Source organism: Pholis gunnellus, assembly GCF_910591455.1.
Source record: "Pholis gunnellus genome assembly, chromosome: 22".
Lineage (NCBI taxonomy): Eukaryota > Metazoa > Chordata > Actinopteri > Perciformes > Pholidae > Pholis > Pholis gunnellus.
Window position 1 is genome coordinate 14,135,515 of NC_136549.1, and position 18,951 is coordinate 14,154,465.

At 42.7% G+C, this 18,951-nt stretch overlaps 1 protein-coding gene across 1 annotated transcript; it reads left to right on the forward strand.

Annotated features, from left to right (window-relative positions):
* Positions 1–13,408: 13,408 nt before the first annotated feature.
* Positions 13,409–14,924, forward strand: chrm2a (cholinergic receptor, muscarinic 2a; the record flags this gene model as incomplete). The annotated part of the gene is made up of 1 exon (XM_079183375.1): positions 13,409–14,924. Exon 1 carries the CDS (start codon positions 13,419–13,421, stop codon positions 14,922–14,924), a length of 1,506 nt encoding a protein of 501 aa, XP_079039501.1. The 5' UTR covers positions 13,409–13,418.
* Positions 14,925–18,951: the final 4,027 nt, after the last annotated feature.

The window sequence follows — 18,951 nt, forward strand, 5'->3', positions numbered from 1 at the left end:
GTATTCAATTCCCCAATGTGAAAAATGAAATTGAAGGGTATATGCTAGTTGTTGTGACTGTGTTGATGGATGTGGGTATAACTGCAATAGTTGAAATGTAGTAAAGGGAAAAAAAAAGAGCTGTGCAGCTGAATCTGGCAGCAGACTCTGTGATCAACATTCCATTTTTAAATTCCAGATTGGCTGACTTCTCTGTATGCTTCTTCGCTGCCTGTGGTGCAGATGACGTTGTGTCAGCAACAGCCTGAATAATGTGTGAATGCTGTGTTCAAGGTAGACGGCTCATCAAGATGAGTGACAAGTGCTGAGGCAGGAATTTCACCAATGGAGGGGAAGGAGTTGGAAGGGCTACTAAATTCTCTTTGGTGAGATGAAAAGTTACGCACTGTTGCTCCAATGTCACATCTCAGCACTTTGAAACTTGTTGAACCTCTGCAGACCAGTGAGATTTAGATGTGGGGGCGGCTGTGTTGCAGGGTTTGGGTTGAAGTCAAGGTTGGCAGAAAAGGAGCACCAACCATGCAGGATTGCTGGTGTTGCTACAGTACACATGCTGCACGTTGTCGGTGTATTAACAGCATATCATGTCTACTTAATCTTGTTTGGAGCACAACTGCCAAAAAATAATTAATTGAGAGCTGAAAGGCACTGAAGTACTTCATGGAATATGGACATAATTCTCTAAATTAGTATGGTGATCAAGGTGCTATATTCCAAATGTAGAGCGTATCTGGGATTGAGGAATTGCCCCCACTCGGCTCTCAACATGGCCGAGCCGGCGGCTAGCAGCTAATGGTGCTAATGGTGGAAACGACAGCAACAGTGCTGACACAGCTAATAGTGTTAACCTGGGGCGACGCCGTGGTTCGGGACAGCGTTATAGGCCACACACACACATGGTCCATAATTAAAGCACAGAGAAGCTTAGATTACAACACCAGCCTTTTCTCATTCCCAAGGCATCAATTCCCGACGCTTTGTCACGCCCCTCGGCGTCTATCTTTTTGAAAATAGTCAAAGACCAAGGCAGAGTTTCTGCTCTTCAGAAACCTATGGGTGAAGTCACGAACACTGCGTCCATATTTTTTACGGTCTATGGCTTTAGACTGAAGGTGAATGCAGGTATATTCAGACAGACGGTATGAGAAAAATAATGTTTCTGAACATTAAAACATACAAGATACCAAAATACAAGTATAAACCTGAAAATTAGCATGATATGTCCCTTAAGCCAGCTGACAGTCAATTACATGTATCGGGACTCTATTGAACGCATTCATGTTGACACATTGAAGTGCAAAACTCTTCTCTGAGAACAATTACTGTGCTTGATCTAATATAATGTTCAAAATGGCTGAGAGCAGGCAACAGAAGAAACGTACAAACAGGAAGGCCGAAATACAAAGACACACTGTTGAAGTTTTGAACAAATACTTTTAAACATTTAAAAAGTCTTTGAATGTACTTAATATACAGAATAACAGTCAAATAAAGATGTCGGTCAATGCATTTTGGCTTCAGGCGAAATGACATAAAAATTTACCAATTAACAGAATCAGGAATGACGGCAGATCTCCTCGGGCTTACTCCCTTCCCCTGCGCTAATGTCAACTAAATAGCCATCATCACGTCTGCTAATGAATGTTCAGTTGTAAGGGTTTGATTGGCTCTAGGCACCATGTTTTGATGAGATGTAACGTTAGGTGCACTTTTGTTGCTCCAGCAAATGTGAAACACCAATTAGCCACGTTTTAATGAGGGAGAGTGGTGTTTTTTTTAGCACAAAAGTCCAGTGAAATATAAAAGCTGTCTGTCAGAGCACAAGGCAATGAGATACTGAAAGCAAGGGGAGGACAGACTAAGAAGGGCTAATTACATAGCTGACACCTCTTGCCTTCAAACTAAGTATTTTTCCACAGTAAATCCACAACAGGTGCTTTGTTTTGGGGGCACATGGCTGTGTTGGCGTGTGTTTCTGTCCTTTTATGTTAGGACATGGATTTATTAGATGGACAGAAATGATGTCACTTCTGTAGTGAGCAAAACAATGTTTGTTATTCCTACTGCAACACTGAGAACAGTGCCTGTCAGGGTTATCAATCCTGCGTGTCAAGAGCTACTAGAAAAACAGATGGCTTAAATTTAAAAATAGTATAATGCAATGCAGGAGCATGCTTCTTGTCTCTCAAAATGCTATATGCGTTCTCCAGCAGCAGAATATATGGCCCTCACAGTATGCTAGTAGCTCTTCGTTGTGTGGTTTTCAAAATTTAAACCCTGTGATCATTATTTATCTTATTTTTTTTTTAAACTTCACAAACCTAATTTATTAACTAAGCAGTCACCATTATGGATGGTTATTCCAGGCGGGACAGCCTCTCAAGGCAATGCAAATAAGTGAAGGGCAGATAGTGAAGCTGGAGTATTTAAAATACAACATGTATAATTAATGACCACGTCTGTGAAATATAGTGTGGATTCGATGGGTGGAAGCTTATTAAACGGCAGTTTTACACTTGAAAGATGCTAAGAAGTGCCCTTTAATAGTGTTTCTTCCAGAGTTTTGCCATAATCGGGGCTTTTCAATAGCTACATTAGAAGATATTCTTCCCCTATGTTTATTATTGGAAATCAGTATTGTAATAATGAAAAATAGGAAGTACAAATTTGTGTTCCAAAATAGCTTTTTCCTTCTATTTGGTGTGATGAAACCTCGAACCCAACAGAAGGTAATAAAATAAAATAAAATGGGAAGGGAAGTAATATTTAAAGGTGCTTACTTCAAAGAACAGATGCACTGAGAATCATTTGGGGTCCAGAGAGGTTAAAGTATTTACATATGAGTTCTAATGAAAGAAAAGACATCGAATCATTTAGCCAAGTTGTAGTCGGAGGCGGATTTGTGCTTTTCTACTGTTACACAATATGTTTTCCGTCTATGAGTGAGGCAAAGGCAGCAGCATTATCTTTCTGAGACTGGCAGGAATAAAGGGTACCCAAAAGACCGCTATCAAGGGGCTTTGCCTAACGTATTAAAGAAACAAGATAAGAATTCAGCTAAAGAGAAAAACATACAAGTATATGATCCGCCAGCGACGAGCCTAACCACAGGTGTCACTTGTACCAGGAAACTATCGCATTAGAAGTTATGTGAAAACTGCCAAAACATTGTCCCCTCTAAAAAGGGCATTGAGTTAAAATCTAAAAAATGCCACTCAGGTATACCATTAAACTGTTTCTAATATCTTCTCTTCAGCAGATAAATGAGAGGGAATGACAAGGAAATCAAATCGGGAAAGCCACATAAATGGTTCCTGTCGAAATTGCCTGTCCGTGTGACGCGAGGCTCGACAGGCCATCACGTTTGAATGCTTTGAGTTGTGGTCGTGGCGCATCCACAATTTGGATCAAGGTTGACTCCCGTGAATTAGTATCCGTCAGCTGTATTGACAGCAACACCACGAGGCTTCAGAGCGCAGGTTACTGACAACGATGCTGATGGCCACTTGTGTCTGACTGTGGCACATTGTGTTCCCGTCTTATCTGACTTAGCTGAAGTTGCCTCTTTACAAGTGTGACACACACAACCCTCTGCAAGTGAACAACCACAGAGACGCTTCATACGTCAGTGGTTCCTGGACCGCAAGTCCCATAACGCTCCACTGACAGTTCGTTATAGTCTGCTGACTTTTTGGTTCGGCTGTTGCATTTAAAGAACACAGGAAACTAGAGTTTGGATATGTGAAATTGCTCTAAACTAGTAAATAAATTAGACCGGCACAGAATGCTGCTCTAGATAAATGCATATTGTGATGGAAATCATCTTTTGGCCTATTGTAACATGTGAGAACTTGAGCAAGTACTGTAAATAGAACAACCTGTCCAAGGGCAACATAGCTCTGCTTTTTGTCACTAAACTCACAAGAGAAAGACAGAGTGTGTGTGGGGGGGGGATGGGCAGCCAAATACAGAAACAATGAAGTGGAACAAATCCAACAGGCACACGCTTTATCTCGTTCCCTTCGCCTTCCCTGCCTTTTTTCCATTTTTGCTATCTTTCTCTATCTTAATGAGCGCCACAGCTCTCTATCGAGGGATGGTGCCAGTGTGATACATCACAGGCAGGAGGGAACAAGGACAGGACTGTAGCAGGGTGACAGTGATGCTGGCAGAGCGATTAAGAGTGCTTAGACAGGCATGCGGATTCACAGAGTGCGAGTAGAAGAGCACCATCATCTCCTCCAAGATGGAAATGGGGAAAAAGGACTTCATATTGTCTCAGACTTTGAATTAGGTGTTTTGACGCAGACGCAGACCTGGAGTCATGACCACCTGAGAGGATTCCATTTCAGTTGAGTTTGAGCCGATATCTAAAAGCAATGAGCCCAAGTCAACACAAATGGCAATTCTGTCTAAATAGACATACGTACTGCTAACCCCCTCGCAAATCCAACCCAGGAAAACTGAGATGAATGGGCTGAAAGATAGACTGCAACCTTCTATCAAATCCACAATCAAACATAAATATTGTGCATATAGTGGCTTTAAATGGCTTTCTATCGTAACTTTACCCACCAGATGGTTTATTTACACAGAACCATCCGAAAGGCCGTCGTCAGAAACTGTTTGGAAAAGGGCAGACATGCTATTGCAGCATCTACCTTAATCATTGTCTTTTTGAGTCTAATGTAGTGCTTGAAAAACAATCCACAGTCGTCGCTAAAGCTACTCTATTATTCATGGTTTCAATAGGGAGGAAAAGATAAAGTCAACTTCTAGTAGTGGATAATTCAAAAGAGTTCTCTTGAGACTTGAATCAAGGCGGTAACGAGACTCAAGTACTGCAGACCAGGTCTGTGTGTAGTATCACATGACCTTTCTCCACTGATTCCCAACTACTGAATACTAACAATGTGCTCGACACCTTTTTGAGAAGCGGTAAAATCTTTTTAAGAGTGTCACACTGAGAGTGACATCAGCAGGCTTATGTTCTTCCCACTGAGCACACTCTGCTCCCAGGGTTGGTTGTAATTGCTCTTCGGCATGAGTTAAAATGCCTGGTCATGAAGGCGGTCTGCATGGAGAGCTGGTGGCACGGTTAGAACCACTTACTGTGCAAAGTCAGAGAGCTCACTTGCATAACACGATCTCATTATTCAAAGGCAACGTTACGCCACATTAACAGAAGGTGACCTTTCTATTTGTTTGCAGCTGCCTCAGATTTTTATTTTTACCCCTCCTTAGTCTTGCTGTCTCAAACTCTTCAACAAATCAGAATTGAAATATGTATATTTCTGTAACACCTAATCCATTCCTTTCCTCTAAATTTCCATACCAGGCGATGCGACACTATACTGTTGTTCTATGGTGGCAGCTAAGAGCAGGGTTTAATTGAACAAAGCCTGGGAGAGGAAGCCCCAGAGCAGCAGGGCTCTGCTTCACCTGCGTGAGGCGATTACTGAGCCACTACATAAATGCAGCGGTTCGGTGGAGAGTGTCTCCATGTCTATGCTCTGTGTGAAATCAGTAATAAGCCAGCAACTGCCATGAGAGAGGGTATTGGGGCCAGCTCATTGCCATGCATAGTTTAAAGATGCAGGGACAGCAGGGGAGTCCCGGAGCCCATATAGAAAAGGAAACGGGCTATATCATCGCTCTAATGGTGGTGTATATTACTTGGGAAATGCTCTTAGCTGATAGCAACAATAGGGTAAGACATCCTATTGCCACATATAATGTGGTACATGATCGTGTTCCTGGCCAAGCAAACCTCAGCAGTGGTTGTCAAAAGAGGAGCCGTGAGACAGGGCATTCACCGTAAAGTGCAAAAACAATCATCAATGTTCTATTTTTGCCCCGTGAGACACAGATTAGATAGTCAAAAATGGAGAAGAAATGTCAATACACTTATCCAAGCTGAAAAGATTTCCCCACGCACACAGCGTTGGACCGCTACACGTTTTCTACATTATTCCATCCATAGAATTACCCTCGCACAAATATGCAGGCCGTCTGCTGCTGGCAATGTCCTGCAGCATTTCACCAGAGAGATGGTTCGGCTTGCCAGATGTTGCTTAATAAGTCTGTCTGTTGATTACGGCTTGTTTAATGGCTGCTACAAATGCCCTTGGTGCCCAGTGGAAAAATGTTTGTCATGATTCAGCTAACGGAGACACCTGGGACGATTTCAATGAGGATGAAGTAAAGCAGGTCTGCATTAGGGTTTTAACTAACATGGAGTATGTTTAGGGCCTTTTTTAGATCAAGGTTGCTGACAATAGCAGATATTTGTGCTGATATTGGAAACACTGCTGATGTGATTATAATGAGACACAAACTCTCTATTGAGATTCAGACTAATGGAAATGTACAAGGTGGGGTAGCAGCTCATACTTCTACCCTTGAGAAGCAATTATTATTGGAAATATGGAAATCTGCTAATTAAAGCCAATTCAACAGAGGATACACGGTGCAGGGGTTTTCAGTCGTGGGAACATTTTTTTTGGTATAAAACATTTAATGTCAAGAGCGTTTGATGAGGTAGCGTGACAGTCGGAGCTGCTGCATGGACTCTCTGGATGACGGGAGAAAATGGACTCGTCTCCCACACCTTCCCAGTTTGCTTGAGGACTTTGTTCATTCATTACTGGCTGAGCTTCAGTGTTGTTGTTGTTTTTTTTGGTGCCCAGAAGGCTGGTGATATTTCCCACACAGTGTGGCTTCTGAACTTGGAACTAAGATATTTCCATTGACCTGCATCTGTTCAAAATAAGTACACTTGGCTCTCGGATTTTTAATCTATGCTCGGTAGAAAGCTTAGACATACTTCCGGTAATTCCATCTTCAAACTGTGTGTATCTAACGGATGAATGTGGCAGCTTACAGTGAATCAGTCGTTGGACAGGCTGCCTGGCAGAGCCGTAGAGGTCGTACATGTGACACAGTCATTTTTCACAGATGGCGTGGAGGCTGCCATAGCAAAAAAAAAAAAAGAAGCAAAAACTTGGACTATCAATTGGCTGAACTCTGGATATTCTCTGAATCAGGGAGGAGGGGGTGTAGCTGGATAGAGGGCACCTTAAAATGACATTGCTGAAGATAATTTGCTGTAAATCAGTATGAATCTAATTTCTATGAAGTGGCCCCTAAAGGTCACATTGAAAGAATTATGAGCGTCTTGCTGTCAAGACGCAAGACAATTCATCAAGAGAACTAAAGAGGGAGCCGAGCAGTCGCTTGGTCTTTATTTGGTTGACCGCATTGAAATGGAGAAGAGTCTGGCCAAGACCAGTATTCATACACCCCCTCGCTGTATTCATGATCAAAATATATGCTCACACAGAGACTTGCAAATTCTCCAGTGTACATTTTGATCTCATTCCACTCGCTTGGCTCGCAGTGACACATGGCCACCTCCGTGTTCTCTGGGGAATCTCTGGGTAGGCTGACTGTTTGCAGATTGTCACAGTTTGTTTTTCCACCCGCTTGAATGCCATTTCCTGCTCGTTAACTCTCCATTAACTTCACATCCACTTAACACAAGCACTGCCAGAGAGGTCTGGGTTTGAGAGGCTTTGTCACACCTTCAAAGAAGAGGTTGTAATTGTATAATTAATTACATTAATATTTAATAAGGTCAATGTCAAGTTATTCCATAAGAGCTGGCTCCATCCGTTATTATTTTGTTGAGGTTTTGTGTCCCTGGGAGTTGTCAGATGGTAAAGATTTACCTCCCATAGAACGGGGAATCAGACTGGGAGAGCAGAGTTCCTTCTCCAGAGATGCCAACGGTGAGAGACACCAGCCACTGATCACAATGCTCACAAGAACCCAACTGAGATCCACTGTGTTGGAGCGTAGAATATAGCATGCGGGTCATTGCTATGTGGGCTTTGGGCTGTCTCTCGTTGCCAACCTGTTATGTGATTTTCATGAACAGATCCAGCAATGTACTTTTTGCTACTGATTCAGCGAAAAGTGTGCCGCAAAGAGTAAAGCAGCTGGGGTGGGGTTAGTATCTCCAAGTATGAGGCCTTGGTACTGTACTGGATTGGCCATTTAAAGGTTGGAAGTAACTTGCTGCTGATAGTGATGGAGTGTTACATTGAGACACTGGTACAAACAGACGGTGGACTCAAATGCAGGACTCGAACACTGAGCCGGTTAAATGAAAATAGGGTCTTTACTGGAAGCAGTTGTTCGGTAAACAGAAGATCAGTCCACAATGAGGCAGAAGAATCCAAAAATCCCGAGGCTAAGGCAGAGTCAAAAACACAGGGACAAGATGAAAAAGCATCCAAAGGGAGTTTAAGGTGGAACCCCAGCTCATTTAAGTTGGAAGGAGCCAGTTGTTCTGACCTGAATGCCTCCTGGGGGGTATTCCCCGTAGAGGTATCCCCCCTGGGTCTCCTACCAGGTCGACGAGATCCAAGAGGATACTTTCAGAGAATTTGCTGGAGCAATTGCGTATCTTTTCTGGGCAGGGACCACGATGCTGGAGGTTATGGCTTCAGGAGGAGAACGTCTGTTTAGCCCACTGCCACCATGATCCAGTACCCAAATAAATCGCTAAAACTAATGCATAAATAGCTTTGGTCATTCTCTGTATACATATTTACACTGACTTTCCACAGGCGTTCGTCAAAATCTATCCCTTACACTTTGATACCCCTGAGACAGTAGAGAGAGCTTGAGGAAATGAATGCAAATTTGTAATTATACTTCACCAGCTCAAGATTTGGATCATTTTGTAGCCATGTTTCATGAGAACACTGAGATGGCTCGTGGGTTTGATGGTTATCGGAACCTTTTTTCATTTCCTGCTAAACGTTTCTTCAAATATTTGTATGCATTTGGGTGTCTGTGTATCTCAGCACTTTGTCAGTCTCCCTGTCTGAATGACGGCCTTGTTGGAGAGTAGTGACACACATTTGGGATGAAATGAGCCAATATTTACCTAAGCAGGAGCTTAACTTCACGACAGAGTGCAAAAAGATGTGGAAGATTGTCTCAGTGAAAAAAGACTTCCGTGTTATGTTTACCAGCCACCTTCCCCAATGTCATATTAAATTGTATCAACTTCTCTTAACATTTGTCAGAAAATATTTTTTCTCTACAATAGAGAATCCTTGAGCTTTTGGAAGTGGAGTGGTGATTTATATATATATATTTTTTAAACTTCCTTATATTCATGAACCGTACTATAACTGAGAGAAGCGCTGAATGGATCTGCACCTCATGCGGAGCAGCTGTTCTGCAGCAATGATTGGTTTTGCATTCCAGTCATGCTTCTCTGCAAACGGCAAGTAAACGAAGGCCTAACCCTGCACACTCCCATGGAGAGGGCCAGCAATGAAAATGCATGTAATCATTGAAAGCAGGGGGCAGGTGCCCTGGGCTTTACCTTGGATTAGTGCTCAGAGATGGTGAATGGGAATCTGGACACAAGGGAGGCAGCCAAATGCATCAGTTTCAGTGCAACTACACAGCGGCAAATAAAAACAATGTTTCGATTATTTCTGCTTGAAACAACATCGACAGAAAGATGACACCTGTTGTCTGTCCATGACAAAACTGGTGACCTGTGTAAGTGGTGTTTTTAGCTTCAGATAAAAGGAAAAGCAGCACATTTCTTACAGTTTTACATCTGATCCTCCTGGAGTCCACTACAAAAGACAGTGAGGACAGAAGTTGTGAGAGGAAGAAGAAAGGGTGAGGTTGGACCTTTATGCTTCCCAGAGGGCAAAAGCAATTTTCAGCTCTAGTGAGCCAGCTCCAGGAACACCCAAGTCTGAACACAGAACAATACTCAAGCTCATTTATCTGACTTTTTTTTCTCATACACTAAACAAAAAGGGCAAATCTGGGATTGCAGAATCCACCGACACGCATTTAACTCAGTGCAGACGTTTTTACTTCAAGTGCTGTTTATTGTGTAAGTTAGTCCATTAAGAAATGTGATGAGGAGAAATCTGAATATTCATCTCTCTCAGGATAATAATAGAAGTGTCACTCATGTTGTGCTTGTGCTCTCTCAGACGCACTCGCGCTGACTGCAGTAGTACTGAGACTTGCAGGTAAGCTCTATGATTGATGGCTGTGCCAAGAGTGCCACTGCTGCTCTCCCCAGGCGATGGGAACTGCACTCGTGCTGAGCAGGCTGGCATGTCAGCATTTCTACCAGTCAACACTGAAGCAAAGACATCTTCCTTCTGTTCAGTACAACTTCCCTGCTATTGCTCTCTGTATCTTTGGGATATGAAATGGAATCCAACAGGCTAAACTGTAAAACTCCAGGGTGTCCTTTTGAAGCAGGAGGGTATGTTTGCAGCATACCTGTCCCCTAAAAAATGACGTTCCCATACAGCAAAACTGTAACGTGAGTTACGTTTCAAGGGAATGTAGTTTGTACAGGATTACGTTTATTTTTACTTATCACGAACGCTTCTAATGATGGATAGGACAAACAAACAGAATTTCTGTCCCATGTATAACAAAACGTAAATGTGCAGCAATTTTAATCGACGTCTGTATTTTATTACATTACAAACTTCAGTCATTTTAAGTCAAACAATTGTTTTATTTTACAAAACATAACCTAGTTTTGATGCCTAACCCTAACCATGTAGTTTTTTCTGTTTTGTTTCAATTTACAATGTTAACTACGTTTTTAAAACTGCAACCTCAATCCGGGAGAAATAATCTGTAATTATATGTTTCGCTTCAAATCTAATTGCGAATGCAGTTCAGTTGTATAAGAACGTTATTTTGTAGGATGGTTAGCAGAAGATTAACGCCAACGTGGCTCACAATATGTGGCTTTAAAGTCTTGTCTTCCCTGAGACATTTTCATTAAACTATGGCTGTTCACATTGAGCTGTAAAGGATTACTGCGTCTTTAGTTGACTCTAGCCTTCGCTAGCTTTCGCTGTGTTGTGGCAGAGATTTCAGGTGCGGGACAAGGCTTATGGCAGCTGGAGGTGGACAAAGAGCACTCGGGGAGTCAACTGCCTGCTCTGTGCTATGACCATCTACACTGATCCACTTTACTTTTCTAATCCACTTGTCTCAAGCGAGCCACAAGTGTGTCCCATTTGTATTGTTGGTGTTTTTGAGTATGAATCGGTGGACTTAAACATTTTACGAGGATTAGTCCAGCTTAGCTCCATGCCTAATGCAATGATTAGGGATTTCTGGCACAGCAGATAAGTGAATGTTCACTAGTTACTCAGCAACAGCACTCAACTGTTAAAGACCTTAAGCCGAAATGGCAAAGTCTTGGACACGACGGCTCTCCAGCTGCGGTAGTGTGTCACTCATAACGCTTCATTAACTTTGGCTACGCAGCGATAAATCGGTTTCACATTGGTCATTGAATATCTGAGGAAGTTAAACAATCTATTGTCACCATCAAGTTCAAATCACGTGAGTAGCTTACATACAGCATGTTGAGGAAGATGGCCTGGATGAAACGGATGAAGTTACAAGAATTAAAACAGAAAAAATAACGCAAAAAAGAAAGTACAACTCTAGTGCAATAGATAATACGATATAAATCCTAACAAGTTTGTTCTTTGGCAAATGAGCCAGCTTTATGTGCAGGAGGTTTATACATTTATAAATTTAGCATCCACGTCTCAACGGAACAGACAATTTGGTTCTATCATGCTTAATTAAACTGCAGATGTTGTCTGAACATTGATAAATGTGCATGGTTTCCCTCATCGGTTTTAGTCAAATTTGTATTCCCTTATTTGACAGCATAGTGATCTTTCTCAGCAGAATGGTATTGCCGAAAAGCTTGATTTACAGGCTGAAAACCACAGGCTGAATAACGTTTGATTAGTTGTTAATCAAAAGAAGGAGCTTCAGGAAAGAGTTGAAGCATTTCTCCAGCCTGATGACTTTATGTCAAACTGAGAAGCGATAAGCCTCCAAATGTGCCATAAAATCTGACCTACAGCACCAGAAGCTGCTCCAAGAGTTGTGGCCCAGCTAAAGATTTAGAGTAGACAAAACTGCATTACTCCTAATACCAAAAGGCATGTGAGGCGCAGAACTGAGCAGTGTACAAATCAAAGCCTTCAAGGTCTACAACACAGGCAGATGTTTAAGGTTAAAAGCGAGAACTAGTGGGTCACTTGAGGATCAAAAGAATATTTCATAGGGCTGTATGAAGGGAATTTTTGAGTGCATGTTGAAAATGGACCTTTGAAGATAAAATGTCTGCTCCAATTGTGTCAATAATTCCTTTTAAAGTTTTTATTGAACTCTTGGTTATATGAACTGTGTGTGTGTGTGCTGTATAATTACCCTTTTCCCTCCTCTTTTTAAGAATGTACGTGCATAGTTTAAATAAATATATGTTCTCGGTGGAAAGATTGAATCAACTCTAAATATAAGGGCTTGGGAACACATTCAGAAGTAATGAAAAGGACACAGGCGAGTCATTAGGCATTATCTGGTCAAAAAGGTATCCATCACAGTGGATCGGTGGACAAAAACCTGGAAAAAAACCCGGCTTTGAGCACTTTTCGTGAACAAATAAATAGGAAAAGCATGTTTCATACATCACATGGATTTCTACATGGAGAAATTTGTTGCGAGTGAGCGAAGATTCTCTTTCGACCGCTGGTTGAAATAAATTGTGCTTGATACTGAACTTCATTCTGATGGTCGTCTTTGACCTGTTGCCTCATTTCCATGCATCTCATCTTTCATCAGCCATTCATGTGCATTTAGATTTTGCAGTCCCTTTTTTGTTTGTGTTTCTTTTTTTCCTCTTTTCAATAATGAAGCAGGTGTCTAATGGGGAGATGTTATTTATGCACTGAGAAACAGCTGTGCCCGTTATATTTGCTTCACATTACCAATGTAATTGGTGTACAGACAAAATTGTCACTATCATTTAATGAATTGCTTTTAGACGAGCTAAAAGCTGATGTAAGGAAAGGTCACATTGCTCATACGGATGGTTTGGAAGGACAATATAGATTTGCATTTTTTTATTATACTGCTGGATCATCATTCATTTCCTCTCACACCATTACACATTGAAAGATGTCATCGCCTAAGTAGCACAATGAATAGATTTGACCAAATGTGACTGAAACGAATACTGAATGTTAAAGTGCTGTTGATGAAGGTTTTTGTCTACGGTTTCTTGGATATCTGTCATTAGTTCTCTGAAATGTACTTGCCTCTTGGCTTTCTGAGGTGAGAAAGAAGGTGAATTATTCCTTAGTAGCATAATATAACTGTGCTCTACCAATGACCCTGTTACAGATGCCATTCAGAAGTCTTCAGATGACTAAATAGGCTGAAGCTGTCATCTTTTGCGCCTCATTACAAATCTTCTCTTTTTGTTCTCTTTTGCAGGTTCCATCTGAGTAGGAGGTGGCAACAAAAGACCAAATGCCATGGATGTATTCAACTTCACCTACTGGAACGCCTCCGAAGGCAATGGCACAGAAGTTGTGGAAGAAAGGGAAAGCCCCTACAAGACTGTGGAGGTGGTGTTCATCGTGTTGGTGGCCGGTTCCCTCAGTTTGGTTACAGTTATTGGAAATATCCTGGTCATGCTTTCCATCAAAGTTAATAGGAACTTACAGACTGTCAACAACTATTTTCTGTTCAGCCTTGCATGTGCTGACCTAATTATTGGACTGTGCTCTATGAACTTGTACACGGTCTACATCGTAATGGGGTACTGGCCCCTGGGCCCGGTGGTGTGTGACTTGTGGTTAGCCTTGGACTATGTCGTCAGCAATGCGTCCGTCATGAATCTTCTCATCATAAGCTTTGACAGATATTTCTGTGTCACCAAGCCCCTCAGCTACCCAGTCAAAAGGACCACCAAGATGGCGGGAATGATGATTGCAGCAGCCTGGGTCCTGTCTTTTGTCCTTTGGGCGCCAGCCATTCTCTTCTGGCAGTTCATTGTTGGTGGGCGGACAGTGCCTGAGAGGGAGTGCTACATCCAGTTCTTCTCTAACGCTGCAGTCACTTTTGGCACCGCCATCGCCGCTTTTTACCTGCCTGTCATCATCATGATTCAGCTCTACTGGCAGATCTCCAGAGCAAGCAAGAGTCGCGTGAAGAAGGATAACCGCAAGCCGTCTGGAGCCAATCCAGAGCCCCTGTCGCCTGGCCAGAGGAACAACACGCCGAAACCCAACAATAACAACGTACCAGGGGAAGACACAGCACGTTTGCAGAGCCAGAATGCTGACGATGGAGCTAACCAGCATGATGGAAAACTGCAAAATGGCAAGGGGCCTTCCTCGACCACTGCTGAGGGAGAAACCGAAGGAGACGACGCGGCAAGGGAGAACTGCGCCCCCGCAGAGGAGAAGGAGAGCTCTAATGATTCAACATCCGGCAGTGTGGCTGCGTCCAATCAGAAGGATGAGGAGGCGGCACCCTCCGCCGCTAACTCCAGCGCCGCGACAAGCCAGCCACTAACACGGCAGCGAGCCAAGGCAGGGGGCTCCAAGCTGACCTGCATCAAGATCAAGACTAAATCACCCAAGGGTGACTGCTACACACCGTCCAACGCCACCGTTGAGATCGTCCCGGCCTCAGAGCGGCAGAATCACGTCGCCCGGAAGATTGTGAAGATGACAAAGCAACCGCCCAACAAGAAGAAGAAAGTGCCGCCATCACGGGAGAAAAAAGTGACCCGCACCATTATGGCCATCCTGGTAGCATTTGTTGCAACCTGGACTCCTTATAATGTGATGGTGCTGATTAACACCTTCTGCTCCAGCTGCATCCCCAACACAGTGTGGACTATTGGATACTGGCTGTGCTACATCAACAGCACCATCAACCCGGCCTGCTACGCTCTGTGCAATGTCACATTTAAAAAGACATTCAAACATCTTCTCCTCTGCCAATATAAAAATAGTAGGTCAGCCAGATAAATTGGGCCACTTAGGAGGAAGAGTTGCCTGTGTGTGTGCCATCCATGTGTGTATATATATGTCTGTGTGTGTGTGTATGTGTATGTGTATGTGTGTGTGTGTGTGTGTGTGTGTGTGTGTGTGTGTGTGTGTGTGTGTGTGTGTGTGTGTGTGTGTGTGTGTGTGAGAGAAAGACTGCAAGTGTACGTGTGAAATTACTTTCCATAATTTTAATCCTTTTGTTTTCCGATTTCTCTCTCAATAACCGGTTGTAGCACTTTACACAAATTCAACTGCTGCCAGTTGCTTTGAGATGTGTCGTGCAAAAGCAGCATAGATTACGAAGGTTGGGAAAAGTTGAGCTGTAAGCTCAAAAAGGAGGGAGCACTTATGAGTGACACTGAGCTGATTTGAAAAGAAATTGAAAAGATAAAGAGCAGAGGAAGATCTGCACTGTACGAAAACACAAGAGTTCAAATGGGAAAATAGGGCTGACTGAATTTCCAAACTTAAAGCTGTTTCAAGTTCAGTGGAGATACCTGTAGATAACTGTACATATCAGTGTATACTCAATATATATGTGTGTGCACATGTGGGTGTGTGCTGGCTCGGAGTGTGTGTGTACACCCATCTGTGCCCCTCTGCCTGCCTTCTTTCTGTCTGTCTGTGATCCTCATCATGGCACTTTCAACCAGCAACATGTAAAATAAAGTGGGGTTGCTCATATAGATTGCCTCTTACCTGGAGGCTATCCCATCTACCAATGAGCCCATTTGGGAATGAGTTTCCATTAATACATAATACATATATAAAAATATTATAGCTGCACTTCAGCCAAACTACAAAAACGTCTCACTTACCTCTACTGGTGGTGTTTAACCGTGCGGGTTAGGTTGCCTTTATTTGGCCATACATGAAGGCAATTTTGTAAATTACATGAAAAGAAATCAACAGCAGCATGTCTTTACAGAAACAATTTCCTGACTACACAGTGATCACTGACAAGAATATTCCATTAGAACTACTTTCTAATGAAGATATAGTCCCTCTCACTTAAAGTTCACAATAAGTGAACTGTACATTTTTTCTTTCTTGGCTGTTGATCCATTTTGTGCCATAAAATATAACAAAAATGATCTAGTGGATGGAGACATACTCAACTACTAATCTGGATCCTCCAAGAGAATAAACCCTCATTAGATTTAAAGGAACACTTCAACATGTTGGGATATACACACATTATATCTCGTTTGTTTTATGTGTAACATAACCAACGTGCAAAAGGTTTATGTGTGGTACATTTCCTGAAATCTTGTCGTCACCGTGAGGAAATCACTGCACCCGGCCAAGAAATAGTCCCTCACGTAACCATCCTAAAAAAACAGGATTTGTCGTAAACACATTTTGGACTACAACCAGCCATTCATCATTGTCGAGAATAACCAAATAGCTGTCGGAAACAACGGCAAGAGTTATGACTAAATAGGAACGGGGCGTGAGATTGTTCAGTCGCACTCTTTGATTTGCCTGCCGATCACGCGACATCCCGTCAGCTTTTACAACTGCTGACAGGGATGTCTGATGTTTATTTCATGGTGGTTCATCAAGATGCCTGTGTTTGCTGTCACTGCTAGGAAGCTTCCTACTCAGTGAGTGAAACAGGTGGCTGGAGCTCAGAGCTGTCTGTGGGAAGGCATTGTGTGGTGTGTTTGTGTTTGTGTGGATGAGTGGGAGACATCGCGTGATTCTGCTGATTAGTAGATTGATGTCACAGCGTGTACTGTACTCACTGTACTGATGATGATTGTGAAGCTCTGGGTGTGTGTGTGTGTGTGTGTGTGGGAGCTCTTTGGTTGGTATACATGCTGATGTGTGTTTGCTCCAAGAGTGGAGTTTACTTCTGATCACAAGTCACGACCTTGTGATTTATATAAGGGCTATTTCCGCGTCTTAACTGTACATGTTTTTGAACCCATCACCTTTTTTTATTTTGGAAAATTAACGGGAGCGTTAATTCTATGTCAATCATTTATATTTTTAGATTAGAAATAATAAATAGTCCTGTCTTATTTTAATTGGGATAGAAATTAGAAAATATCAGTTTACTGTAAGACATGTTTCCGTGTAGTCATGCATGTCATCCATCATTTCAACCCATTAGTCAATTCTCTGTTACAATAATGTATGCACACCAGTCGGAGTGATGAATATTCGGGAGCGTTTGCCATCAGGAGGTTGCCACGGTGGCTGGTAGGGGGGCTTTGCAAAGAATTACGCCTAAACCGCATAGCTCTTCAAGGCTGTCTCCTTAAACAGAGATCTGGGACAGATCCTATAATGAAAACTCACCATGAGGCTGATCAGATTATGGGACGACGTGGAACACCTACATTTGAGATTAAAGATTGCCCATTACACGCTCAGCTTGTGCTCGCATGCTACGTGCCCATGCCCCACTTAGTGCTCCACTCTGTCCTGATCCTGTTATAGTATCAAACCTCGTATATGAGGTCGTGAATGTAATGTAAATATCACACATATATATATTCATTAGCTTGCTCTAGTTCTAATTATCTTACTCCCGCACTCCCGCACGCATGTTGTGCTGTAAATCCCCTCTATGTGCAGAATCAACATCCTTGCACATGCATTGAGCTAGCACACTGACATTTACATTTTCTTTGCTGGCAAAGAGCTATCTTAAATTACCATACATCCATAAACTCTGGATGCATCTCCAGCATGTAGCTGAAAGCCTTAGTTCCTGTACTCAAATTAAAGCTGCAAAAATCACAATGTAGCAATAACGTATCACACGTAAAAATCCTGCATTCAAAATGTTACTTAAAATTTTTTTTCTTAAAAAATAAAACATAAAGGGCCAGTGTGTAGCATTTGCAGGGGTCTGTTGGCAGAAAAAGAATATTTAAAGTATGTTTTCTTTAGTGTATAATCACCTGAAAATAAGAGTAATTGTGTTTTCGTTACCTTTTGAATGAACAGTTTATATCCACATAGAAGCCGGCTGCTTCTACAGTTGCCCAGAACGGGCAAACCAAGCACTGGCTCTAGAGGGGCCGTTCACGTTTTTCAGGTTTTTGCTTTGGCCGCCATGGTTCTCGTCCTCGCTTGGCACACGGGGGAAGTTTCAGTTCGTTGTAATTTGCATCCTCACCTTGCTGGATGCCTTCAAATCCCAGACACTGGCCCTTTAAACAGTCAACAACTCAGCCAACCTGCTTCATCGTGTCCGTGTGGATGTGGTTTGATCTGATTAACAGTAGTGAGAGTTGATAGTGATCTGGCAAATATAAGCAAACAGTCATCAGATTTGAATATATTTATAATTCTGATTGGCACTTTTTTCAGCACACTAACGTTTGAGTAAATGTACTTTCCGGCACTCCTGCTGTTTGTGGATGGTCTATGTTCATCTATCCGAGAAGTTTCAGCGGGAACTGAGGCACCCATCCAAGTCCGACTTCCAGCCATCCGTCAGGGTGATAAGTGGAGCCATGTCTGTCTGACATCCGTCACACATCGCAGTAGCGGGTAGAGAGCCTTCCAGAATATCTGATTAATCTTTGCTAAGCTGTCGTTTGAGTGATACCAGCAGGAGAGTAAGTGGCTTGCAGCTCCAGCGGTGGTCCAGGGGTCCCAGTTTGAGCAGCTGCTTAGGTGTTTGATGGAAGGTGATGACAGTTTATCACCTCCTGGAGCGGGGAAAAGGGGGAGATATGTCTAAAAAAAAACAAGTGGCTATCTCCACGGCATGCACTCTAAACGTCGGGGGCATAGTTTTCGTAAACCTCCTCGCTCCCCCCACCTTGTGTTGCCAATTTGGAGGCCAGATGAGAACAAAAAGACGTTCTTGTATCAGGCGTTGTCGGTGGTGGTGGTGGTGGTGGTGTGGGGGGGGGGGGGGGGGTGTTATGTAAGAGAATGTGGGCTTATGATAGAACAAGAAAGCGTTGTTTGTTGACAGCGAAAGAGAACGGCTGTCCTGCATGTGAGGGAGATAACCCCCAAGGTGTACAGTTTGTACGTT